The 12,383-nt window shown below is 49.9% G+C and overlaps 1 protein-coding gene across 1 annotated transcript in view; it reads left to right on the forward strand.

Annotated features, from left to right (window-relative positions):
* The window catches only part of LOC103608612 (coiled-coil domain-containing protein 180-like), a gene marked incomplete at its 5' end in the record, with an annotated part of 64,929 nt that extends 63,784 nt beyond the window's left edge, over window positions 1-1,145 (forward strand). The window contains 1 exon segment of the mRNA XM_008593026.1: window positions 971-1,145. Coding sequence (XP_008591248.1) covers window positions 971-1,102 — 132 coding nt within the window.
* Between the last annotated feature and the right edge of the window lie 11,238 nt (window positions 1,146-12,383).

A 12,383-nucleotide genomic window follows, 5' to 3' on the forward strand; every position in this document is an offset into this window, starting at 1 on the left:
AACCCTGACATTTGACCCATGGAGCAGAAGACACACATCAGTATGCCCCAGAGCTGCAGGTCTCAACACTCAGGACAGTCGATGTTCGTAGGTCATATCCAGTCTCAGTGCTAGCGTGGGTCAGGGTGTGAGCCCGGGTGCTGTGGGAGGCCGGCCAAGGGACACCCCACCCAGACTGGAGGTTAAGAAGGGCTTTCCAGAGGGACAGCAGAGTCAGAGCTAGGGAACATTGTAGACAGGTATGGAGGCAATGGTAACAGCATCTTCGCAGTGGAGGTCACGTAGCAGGAGCAGCTAACAGTTACTGAGTCCTCACAAGGAGCTTCTTCTGTTCTTGACAAGAGGCATCTCACTGAATTCTCCTAGCACCACTATGAGGAAGGTAGAATTATTGTCCCTGTTTCATTGATGAGGACACTGATGCTTAAAGAAACTTGTCCCCTCTGCCACTACAGAGTGGCAGAGCCAGGATTTGATCCTGGCACCTGTCAGACCCCTGTGGGGCCGGCCTGGTGAGGAGGCTGCACACAGATACCACCTGAGGGACCTCTCAGCTCTAAAGATCCATGGACCTTTGGTCCTGGGGCCCAGAAGAAACCTCGTCCTGCCCGATCGTGGTATTGGGAGAGCCTGAGGTACCCAGGGCCAGTCCTTCCCCAGCTGCCACTCTAAGCCCCAGGTAGAGGGAGGCTCTGCTTGCTGAGTTTGGTGAGGGCTTGAGGTCTGAAGGGCTCAGCCTCTCTGTAGCTGGGTGACCCCAGGCAAGGCTCTGAGTCTCAGTTTCCCCATCTGTAAAATGAGGAAAATAACTGGACCTACCTGTTGGGTTATTTGAGAAACGGCTTGTGGAACTCTTGCCAGTGCCTACAGTAGGTTAGGAGCCACCTGCCAGCAGGTTTCAGGATTCCCCCAGGGAAGAGAGTTCAGAGGTGCCTCCTCACGTGGCCTCCTCCCACTACCTTGCTCCCAGAAATATTTAGCATCATTTGAGGAGGAGATGAAAAAGATCCAGGACCACGCCACGTTGCAGGTGAAGGAGGCTCAGCGCTGGAAGGACAGCTGGAGGCGCTCCCTGCACACCATCCAGGGCCTGTACTTGTGACACCCCCCACCCCACCCCAAATAAAGGCTTGTTTTGTACAGACTCCTTCTGTATCTATCTGTCTATATATCTACTATCCATCCATTAGTCCATCTCTGCTCTTTGCCAAGCAGTGTAGCTTCATCAGTGAGCAGAACATGATGTGGTACCTGCCCACGTGCAACTCATTTCCAATGAGGAAGACAAACATGGAAGGGGAGTCCATGTGGTTAGCAGGGATGGTGGGTTCCAGGAATCCAGTTACTCATAATAGACACCGAGACTTCAAAGGAAATAACCTCTAAAAGGCATGTTTGACTTCATTTTTTAAAATGAAATAATTAAAAGTTATGGGAAAATTATATTTTATATTTAACAAATGTGGGTTATAATTGCAACTATGAGCTGATTTCTAGATCCAACAAAGAGTTAATCTGGTATCGATCAGTATCTGTGACATAATTTGTCTGACCAAGTTATAGCATTTTGGCAAAAACCTTCTAGGCCCCCTTAACTTTCCTGAGGGCCTCTTTAATCCTGCGATACTCAGGTCATTCTCTTTTAGCCTCCATCATTTCTGTCAATTTTCTCTTCTTCAATTGCCAGGTGGCCTAACCACGCAGGTCTTATTCGTCAGTAGCTTTCTGTGTCATGTGGACAGGCTGCTCAGATTCCTTCCTTGTTTCATGAACTCCTGGTGTTTTTCACTGTTTGCATTTTGCTTTTGCATCTGTTACATTTTCATGTGCTTTATCTCTTTTAATGACCTCACGAGGTAGGCTTTTGCCCCCATGGCAAGGAAGCTCTAATCAGAAGGTCAGGATGACCTGCTCAAAGCTACACAGCTAGTGTAGAACTTTGGCCAATTTTTGGATTCCCCAAAAGCAGACTAGGACTTGGGGGCAAGTCGTTTGTTTTGGAGATGACCCCAAGAAGCACGAGTGAGGGCATGGGGGAAGGGAGCCTGGGAGGAGAAAAGCCCCATGGGGCCTTAAGGCTTGGCCACCTCAGTGGGTGCCCAGGCTCAATCTCTGGCATCCCACCTGGACTGGCTCTGTCTTTGCTGTGGAAGATTGCCCCTGGGCATTAACACTCCCACACTGCTGGCTTGTGCCAGCTTGCAGGATGGGTACCTCCCAGGGAGCCAGAAAGAGTCTCCAGGCTGGAGAGATATTCAGGGGCACGCTGTCAGCCTGCTGGAGAACAGCTCCTCCAGCTGCAGGTGAGACAAGGGGACATGAGCACAGCATCGGCAGTGTCGCCACTCTGTTTTCCCCAATCCAAGGCCAGGGCCCCTTGTGCCACTCCGCACCCTCTTCCTCAGAGCTCCTTCTAGCCTGCAGCATGCTCTGCACGTCCATTATCAAATTCAGTCCTGCTGGGAAGGGGGTGGCAGTTACCTCATAGACGCTATGTTGTACATCAGAAAACCGAAGCTCAGAGAAATGAAGAAATCTCCAAAGTAACTAGCAGTGAGTGGTGTAGTCGTGATTCTAGCCCAGCTCTGCTGTCCCCCAGGTGTGTCTGCTCCCCACAAAACAGCCTGGAGTGACTGCACCTGGGTGCTTTATAAGTGGGAAAGCACCCAGCAAAATGAGGGGTGCTGTTTCTTCCTCTGCCTCTGGGAGTCTTTGCACCTGTCACATCCTCCTGCCCATCACTGGGCAGTATGCATAGAACAGGGACATAGCCTGCGGTCAGTCATTCTTGACCTCCTGGGGCTGGGTGTTGGGTGGGGAGGACACCTGGTGAGATAACCCGAGACCCCCCCCCCCACGCTCAAAGAAGCTGTTTGGGGTGGGCTAGGGGGAGGAATCATCCACCAGCTGTGTTGGTGTGAGCTGGGGGCTGGAAGGAAAACCTCGACCCATTCCTATAGGAGTCTCATGAGATGGGGACTAAGGTTCCCCCAAGCGTCAGATAAGATCCCTCATGGCCAGCAAGTTAGCAGAGCTTGGGCTAAAGCCAAATCTGTCTGGTCCAAAGACACAAGGCTTTTCCCAGTCCCCTGCGTTGTTGTCTTCCTTGGTTACCTCAGCCTCCCCTCTAGGAGACATGGCGCCACTAGCAGAGATGTCAGCGGACCAGGAGGCACCTGCACCATTGCCCTGGGATACTGTACCTCCCTCCAGGCCCCTCCCACTTCATACCATGGGTATACTGGCCTCATCACCTGTCCTCTGCCCTGCATCGCCTGTCACCTGACCTGTCCCCGCTGTGCATTGCCTGCCCCCTGACCTGTCCCCTGGCCTGTGCCTCTTTGGCTTCGGCCCAGCTCACTGCTCCACATCTTAGAGGTGGTTTGATGCCTGCCCTCAGGGTCCTCCTTGAGCCTGCTAGGGGTGGTAGATACGAGGGTGGTTAGGGACTGGGCACCCAGCACAGCCTGACAGGGCCCACAAACAGTGGCAGAGCCAGGAAGCAGAGAAAGCCACAGACATGGGAGACCCCAGCCAGCCCCTCACTGCTGTGTGACCCCGAGCCAAGTTCCTCACCTGTCTGATGGGGACACTAACCCCATTCTCTTGGCCTTTCCAAACACAGAAGAGATGCCACTGCTTTTAGAGAAGCTTCAGCCCCAAAGTCTTCCAAATTGTAGTCCGCCTCACACTCTGGCTCTGCCTTGACGTGCTCCCTGCTCAGCTGTGCCAGGAGAAGGTGGACATGGCACTCCAAGATGAGCCTGGACTCCCGCACCCCACCCCATACACACACCCTGGGAACCCCTGAGGTCTCAAGAGGCACAGCTCCACAAGGACCTAAGGAACCCAGCACCACTTTTTCTACCTTTTGGCTACTACGCAGCCGAACAATAGTGCTGCTGTGAACATTCATGGACAAGTTTTTGTGTGGATGCATATTTTTATTTCTCTTGAGTGTATACCTAGGAGTAGAATTGATAAGTCAAAAAGTAACTCTATGTTTAACTTTTGGAGGAACTGCCAGATTGTTTTTCAAAGCAGCTGCACCATTTTACATCACATGTACGAAGGCTCTGAATGTACAAGCGTGTCACTATGTGACTTGTTATGACAGCCATCCCAGCGAGAGTGAAGTGGTATCTCATAATGGTTTTAATATGCATTTTTTGGATGACCAATGATGTCGAGCATCTTTTCATGTGCTTATTGGCCATATGTATATCTTCTCTGGGGAAATATCTACTCAAGTCCTTTGTCCATTACCTGATTGGACGGCTTATCTTTTTATTATTGAATTGTAAGAGTTCTTTATATATTCTGGATACCAGACCCTTCTTCGACATATGATTTGCAAATATATCCTTCCATCTGTAGGTTGTCTTTTCACTTTCTTGATAGTGTCTTTTGATGTGCAAAAGTTTTTAGCTTTGAGCAAGTCCAATTTATCTATTCTTTCTCGGGTTGCTTGTGCTTTTGGTGTCATATCTGAGACTCCATTGCCTTTGTCTGAGGGGATTAACCCTGCATTGCCTGAGGGAACAGTAATGGCCTCCCCCAAGGTAGTTACCATGAACAATGCTGATTCTCTCCAAGACCCATCCCACCCATCCCTCTTTATTTTGAGACCTATAACTAGTCTTAAGTCCCAGCAAACCCCTGAGGTGCAGCTCAAAGTGTGATCCATGAGGAGGTGCAGTACGCTCCGAAGGAACTACCACCTGGTCCACCATTCCTGCCAGATCATGGGAGGATGCATCCAGACCTAGAGGCGGCCGGGAGGGCATCCGATCTGATGTCCTGTGGACCTGACCTGCTTATGATGTCTAGTATGACGGTCTGACTCCCCAACCATAATTGAGGCCCAGGGATTACTGTCTGCCTTGCTCCTTGAATTTTGTTTGTTCTCTAGAAAAGTGCCTGCAAATAGTAGGCGCTTAATATATTTGTTGGATGAATAAACCCCAACCAGAACTTTCTCAGATATCTGAGTCAGCCTGGGCCTCCTCTGCCAGCCCCAATGATCCCATTTCTGGCTACACCAAAGACAAGGACCAGATACATAGAATCTCAGACCTCCTTCACAAATGGGAAACCAAGTTTGCTTTCCATGTTTTTCCAAATACAGAAAGGCTACAGGCCAATGATGGGGGAGGCAGAGAGCTACATCATGTTTAGAACATAATTAACAACCATAGCACATCTACAAGCCCTTCCTACTGTGCCAGGCACCAGGTCAGCACCTGCCGTGGCTTAACCCACTTAGTCCCTTCAGTAATCATATGAGGTTCATACTCTTATCACTCTATTTTTTTGAGGAGATAACTGAGGCTCAGAGAGGTGCAGTGACATTCTTAAGACACACAGCCAGTTGGTGGTAGAGTCCCCACTGTGGTGTGGAAGGGGCAGGCTCATTGAACATCTGGTCCAGAAAATGTTGGGTGGTGGTGAAGGCCCAGTAGGTACACAGAAAGGTGGTGATGTAGGAGATGTTTCTACACTGGAAGGCTGATACCAGGGACTCCACCAGCTTCTCCTGAGTGCCTGCCTGGAGGGTCTGCATCATGCAGATCTCACCCAGGTTCAAGGTCAACTCATTTTCACATTGGGAGGAATAATGAGGGACACAAAGTGAGAGGCTGCACCGTAAATCACCAGGAGGACCAGGATCTGGAGCACAGATCAGGAACTCCTAAATCCATACGGACGTGTGCAAGAGGAGAGATATGACTGCCCACAGCAAGAGAGGTTCTAGGATCCACAAAGACAGTTTAAGGGAGGGGGACAGAAGGAATGGTTAAACATGTAGCACCTTCAAGGCACTGTGCCAACTGAGGCACAACAGCACCTCCCTAATAAGAGCCTGTATGAACAATGGTATTCCAAGGAGTCCTCAAAAAGTCTCCCCATTATAAAGATGAGAAAACAGGGGCTTAAGAATGTCAAATAGCTGCTCAAGGTCATGCAGGTCAGAACTAAGGGCCATCCAAAGCTAGTGCTGCGTCACATTCCCTCTAAGCCACCTGAGGCTTGGTCTGCTCCTGACATGGAAGGCAGGACCTAGGGGAATCTCATTCCCTCCCCTGTTAGGAGACAGTTTTTTTTTCCTTTTTGTCTTTTTTCGTGACCAGTAACGGGATCGCAACCCTCGGTGTCACGCCCGTACCGCGACTGGCAACGGGATCGCAACCCTCGGTGTCGCGCCCGCACTGCGCTCAACCAGTGAGCGGACCGGTCTCTATATGGGATCCGAACCCTCGGCAGGAGCACTGCTGCGCTCCCAAGTGCCGCACTCTACCGAGTGCGCCACCGGGCCGGTCCCAGGAGACAGTTTATAGGGAGACCGATTGCTATGATTTGAATGTTTGTCCCCTCCAAAACTCATATTGAAATTTAATTGCCATTGTGGCAGTATTGGGAGGTGGGACCTTTAATAGGTGTTTAGGTCATGAGAGCTCCAATATCATGAATGGATTAATACCATTATCACAGGAGTGGGTTCACCCCCTCTTGCTCTCTCTCTTACAGCAAGAAGGCCCTCGCAAGATGCCAGCACCTTGACTTTGGACTTCCCAGCCTCCAGATCTGTGAAAAATAAATTTCTGTTAATTATACATTACCCAGTCTGTGGTATTCTGTCATGGCAGCACAAAAAAAACCTAAGACACCCATCCTAGGACAACCCTTTAGACTTCAAAGCAAGGCACTTATTTTTCTTTTTTCACAGTAAAGGTTTTGAGAGCCAGAGCTATAAGGATTCCAGGTCCAGCAAAGGTGCAAATGCTTAGAGATTTCAGGGTGGGAGACAGACCCTCACAAGAACAAGGATCTGAGCAGACCACTCAGGGAAGAGAGAATTCAAATGGCTAGTAAACAACTGACAGTCGACTCAAACATATCAGTGGGGAATTGAAAAGCAAAGGAACCATACCATTCCATTTTTCACCCTGACACCAGGTTGGCACCACGCTCTCCCAAGTGAGCCAACCAGCCATCCCTACATAGTGATCTGAACCTGTGGCCTTGGTGTTATCAGCACCACACTCTCCCAAGTGAGCCACAGGCCGGCCCTGAGGTTGGCAAAAATTTAAAGGAATGATACCACCCAGTGCCATGCTAGATGCAGGGAAGCAGCCATCATCAGAGACGGTTGTTAGCAACATAACCAATATATAGCCGTTTTGGAAAGTAACATGGCTGCATCTATTAAAATTTTACATATGCATATCCTTCCACAAGCAATCTCATACCTGGAATCTATCTTCTATAGGGGATAAGTATATGGTATGGGCTGAATGTGTCTTCCCAAAATTCACATGTGATTTCCCAGTAGCTCAGAATGTGACCATATTTGGAGATGTGGTCTTTAAAGAGGCCATTAATGTTAAGTGAGTTCACTAGTGGGCCCCAATCCAGTCTGTCCTCATTAGAAGAGGAGATGAGGATGCAGAGAAGCACAGAGGGAAGGCCATCTGAACACAGAGACAGAAGGCAGCCATCCAAAAGCCACGAGAGAGGCCTCAGAAGAAACCAACTGTATTAGTCCATTTGTGTTGCTATAACAGAAATACCAGAGACTGGGTAATTTATAAAGAACAGAGGTTTATTTGGCTTATGATTCTGGGACAGCTGCATCTGGCATGGGCCTCAGGCTGCTTCTACTCATGGAGGAAAATGGCAGGCAGTTGGCAGGTACAAGCAGATCACATGGCGAGAGGAAGCAAGAGAGAGAGAGAGGAGGTGCCAGGGTCCTTTAAACAATCAGCTCTTGCGGGAACTAATAGAGCAAGAACCCATTCATTAATCCCCCCTCTCCCAGGGAGAGCATTAATCCATTCATGAGGGATCTGCCCCCATGACTCAATCAGTTTCTAACACTGCCACATTGGGGATCAAATTTCCACATGAGTTTTGGAGGGGACAACACATCCAAACTCCATCACCTACCCTGCCAGCACCTTGGTCTTGGAATTCTAGTGTTCAGAATTGTGAGAAAATTAATTTTTGTTGATTAAGCCACCCAGTCTATGGTACTTTTGTAGCAACCCTAGCAAACTAATACCATCTAATAGGACACACATAGGTGTTCCCTGCAACCCTACTGAAATGGGAAAAAAATCTAGTCACATCAAGGTTCAGCAATATCAAAAGGCTGCATCACTATGGCAACAGATCTCCCTTATGGAATATTATGAAAAAAAGTGAGGCAGAAGCTCCCCACCTGGTGGGCTAAGGTGATATGTTCTGTGACATGACAAGTCACAGAAAAATGTATAGAATAGATTAACCCCTCCCCCACCCCTTTTTGTGCATAAACCACCCATTAAACCTGAAGATTTCCAAGGATTGATGGTCTAGAAGGACAGTGGAGCTGATTTTCACATGGGATACATGGGACAGGTAGTCAAAAAACCAAGAACAGAACCAACACGCAAAAATACTCATGACCGAGTGTGAAGTGAAAACAATATAAAAGCCTTTTCTCTGATATTCCTACAATTATGTGAGCCTTACCAAGTTACAGGTGGGAGAGGAGTGGGAGCCCAGATTCCTGGGAGGTGGGACTGTGGGCCACTCAAGAGGGAAAGCCCTGTAAGAGAGACCCTGGGAGTCCTCATATATGGAACTGAGTTCTCGGCCTGCCCTGGTCATCTTGTGGTACTGCTGCGGAGACCCCTCTCGGCCTGCTCTCACCCCAGACCAGTGCTGGCAGTTAGTTATTGGTGGTGTGCTGCACCTGCCCCTTCTTCAGGGACTCGGAATAGTTGAATCCATCGACCAGCTCCTTACCCATCTCCTGTGTGGAGCTCTGTCTGCAGACTGCCTGGCAGCCCAGCCAGGAGGCGTCAGGGGCCTGCCTGCCCATCACCACGGAGGACACCCCCACTAGAAATTCTGCTCCCTAGATCAGGCACAGAGGGGCATCTTCACAGACCTTCAGGCAGAGAAGAAGTGAGATAAAGGGTCAAGGGCTCAGGATTCACATCTAGGGACGTGTGCTTCACCTAGCACTCACCTTCCCATCCTGCCAGCCATGGCCTGGGAGATGAGCATAGCAGGTCCACTAGGGGTCCAACCCCTGACAACCTGCTCCTCCCGGGAAGGGCCCAACCCTCAACCTCTGCTTCCCACCCACTTCCCCACTACACACAGTGAGGGGGATGGATATGGGGCTGCCCAGGTGGGCTCACAGTTGTGGCCAGGCCTGGATGGCCTGTCCTGGGCTGCCCTGTGTTACCTTTGGGTACCTCCAGCCAAATGGCCAGAGGCATTGGGAATAAGGCCTGAGCCAAAGTCTGCAGTGACGGAAAAGGTTCTCACTCTGGGCTTTTCTGGGGTCAGAACCTCAGAATGTTGGGATAAAGCAGGAGAACATCTTGCTCTCTTGAGTGTCCCCAGCCAAATGAACTGGATAGCAGGTTGTCCCTAGAATGTGGGTGGCTGCCTTCTAAGTCCTATTGGGGCCTCTCACTAAGGAAATGAGGGCACTTATTCAAGGTCCCAGTACCTGGGCCTCCTTTGAGAAGACTTACCCAAAGTCCTCTCTGTTGACTATTCCCTCCTTCCCCATCATCTCTGTAACTGTGCACAAATTTCACCATCACAGGCCCGTGGGGAGACCTGGATGCATCCAGATCCCAGGTTTGAGGAGCCAGATCTGGGTTCAGAACCTCCTTATTCTTACCAGTTCTGTGTCCTAGAAAGGTCATTGTGCCTCCCAGAACCTCCCAAGTCTCCCAACCTGTACAATGGGGATCATGGTAGCATCTGCTCCCTAGGGACATCATGGTGTGCATATGAGATAATACTTATAAAACCCATGGTTTGGTGTCATAGGTAACAAATATACAAACCTAGATATGGATGAATTATAAGAATGGGTGGGATGCAGCATTGAATAGAACTCAAAACATGCCTGGGTTCCACCAGTGTGATGGAAACTGGAAAAGTTACTTCCTCTCTGGGCCTCATTTTCCAGTTTGTGCCATGAAGAAGTTGAAATGAAAGGAAATCTATATAGTGTCATCCTGTGGCATAAAACCTTCCAATGGCTTCCTGTTATATTTAGATTCAGACCCAGGTGCCCCATCCCAGCCTATGCAGTGGGCAGCATCCGCAACAGCAGTGACCCCCACTTCCTACATACACATCCTGTGTAACCCCTAAGTGGTTAACTCACTTCTGACCAACAGAATACAGCAGAAGTGATGGGTTATCAGTTATGCCTCAGTCGGCTCTGGCTGCTATACCAGGCTGCTCTAACAAAGCGCCATAGACTGAGTGGCTTATAAATGACTGAAATTCATTTCTTACAGTTCTGGAGGCTAGAAGTTTGCTATCAGGGTGCCAGCATGGTTCAGTTTTGATGAGGTCTCTCTTCGAGGCTGTAGACTGCTGACTTCTCATTTCCTCCCAAAGTGGAAAGAGGGCTGGAGAGTTCTCTGGAGTCCCTTTTATAAGGGCACTAATCTCATTCATGAGGGCTCCACCCTCATGACCTAATTACCTCCCTAGGTCCCACCTCCTAATACCATCAAATGGTGGTGGGGAGGTCAGGATTTTAACATATTACTTTGGGGGGACATAAACATTCAGTCCATTAAGACTTCCAAGATTTAATTACAAAAAAGCTGTCAACTCCTTCTTACTTGCACTCTCCTGTGTTCTGTCTCTCTCTGTCACAACCCTCTAACTGGGGAAGCAAGCTCCCATGTTATGAGCTACCCTGTGTAGAGGTCCACATGGCAAAGGACTGCGGAATAGACAGAAAAGAACTCGGGCTCTCAGTCCAAGATGAATCCTGCCAATACCCACGTGAGTGAGCTTGGGAGCAGATCCTCCCCCTGTCCAGTCTCAGTTGAGACCACAGCCTCAGCTTCCTAAGAGACCTTGAGGCAGAGGCACCTGGGTAAGCTGCACCTGGATTCCTGATCCACAGAAATGGTGAGATAGCAAATATCTGTACTTTAACAGTACTAGTATTATAAGAACAGATAACCAAACTAGTCTCCCAGGCCCCAGATCTGGGCCTGCCATCATTTCTTCCTCCCAGGCTCCCTCTAGCCACACTTAGGGCCTTTCTAACCTCCTCTGCCAAACTCACTTCTGTCTGTGAGTCTCTGCCCCAGTGGTGCCTCCTCCCTGACACACTGTTCCCAGACTAGTGCAGGGCTGGCTCCCACTTGTCTTTCTGGTCACAGCACAAATGTGAGGCCTTTCTGACTCCCCATCCAGTGACTTTCCAGCCCCACCTCTCAGCACTCTGCTTTATTTTCTCTGTACACTTGCTCTTTTCTTTTGCATATACTTTCTCTCTTGCTTTTATCCACCTCCCGTCCAGACTGTGAGCTCCTGGGGGGCAGGGACCACTTGGTTGTTTTCAGCACAACATACAGGGCCCACCAGGGTACTTGCACAGGGTGAGTGCTTGGGGCATAGATGTAGAAGGAAAAAATGGGAAAATCTCAGAACCCCCCATCCCACCTGCTGACCAGCTCAGACTGTGGAGATGATCAACTAAAACAGGATATGAACATTGGGCTTGAGGCAGGGGGACAGCCAGAATCACCTCTGCATGACTCTGACTTCAGTTGCTCCAACAAAGCACGGTGGGCACCACTGACATGGGAGGCTGCCCTCCCCCTGGTGGCCAGCACTAGCACTGCAGCCCCAGCAGGAACACCACAAGACCAATCTTACACCTTGGTTAACTTCAAGGCAGTAGGTTCTCCAGGATCCCAGGGAGGAAAAGGAGTGGATCTGCAGGCTCCAATGGCAGTGTGAGGAAACTTGGAAGCCTCCCTTGCCCTCTCTTTGCCTCTGCTAACTGGGTTGTCCAGTTCACTCATTAGGAATCCTCATCTCAGCCAGGGCAATGTTTCCCTCTGCCTCCAAATGAGGACCGTGAGGATTTAACAAGGACAAGTCTTGTCTCTGGACCGCAGACTTAAGGTCCAGTGCTCTAGCACCTTCTGCCCTATCCCAACTCCTCATCCACTCAAGCCTCCAAGCCTCTCTCTGCTCTGAAGGATAGAAAGCATTTTCTCAGGGTCTCGGAGCACAGTGGGCCCTTGGTGCAGAATCCTTGCCAACAGACACTTTCTGAGCATGTGGAACCCTTGCAGTCACCCACTCCAAGCACCCTAATCTATACAGGAGGAAACAGGCTTTCCTCTCTGGTACCTCCTGTCCACACTAGGGGGGAGAGCTCATCCCAGTTCCAGGTGCCCAGAGAGGTAGATGGAAGGACCCTACTGTTGTCCTCTCGAGGCTATACTGGGTACCTTAGGGAGCCTTAGGTTTCCCCCTGCTCATGCTCTGGGCCCCTGGGCATGTTGCTAGGAAATTGATGCCACTGCCCCATAGCAGAGCTGCCTCCAACC

Source organism: Galeopterus variegatus, unplaced genomic scaffold (assembly GCF_000696425.1).
Source record: "Galeopterus variegatus unplaced genomic scaffold, G_variegatus-3.0.2 Scaffold8632, whole genome shotgun sequence".
Classification (NCBI taxonomy): Eukaryota; Metazoa; Chordata; class Mammalia; order Dermoptera; family Cynocephalidae; genus Galeopterus; species Galeopterus variegatus.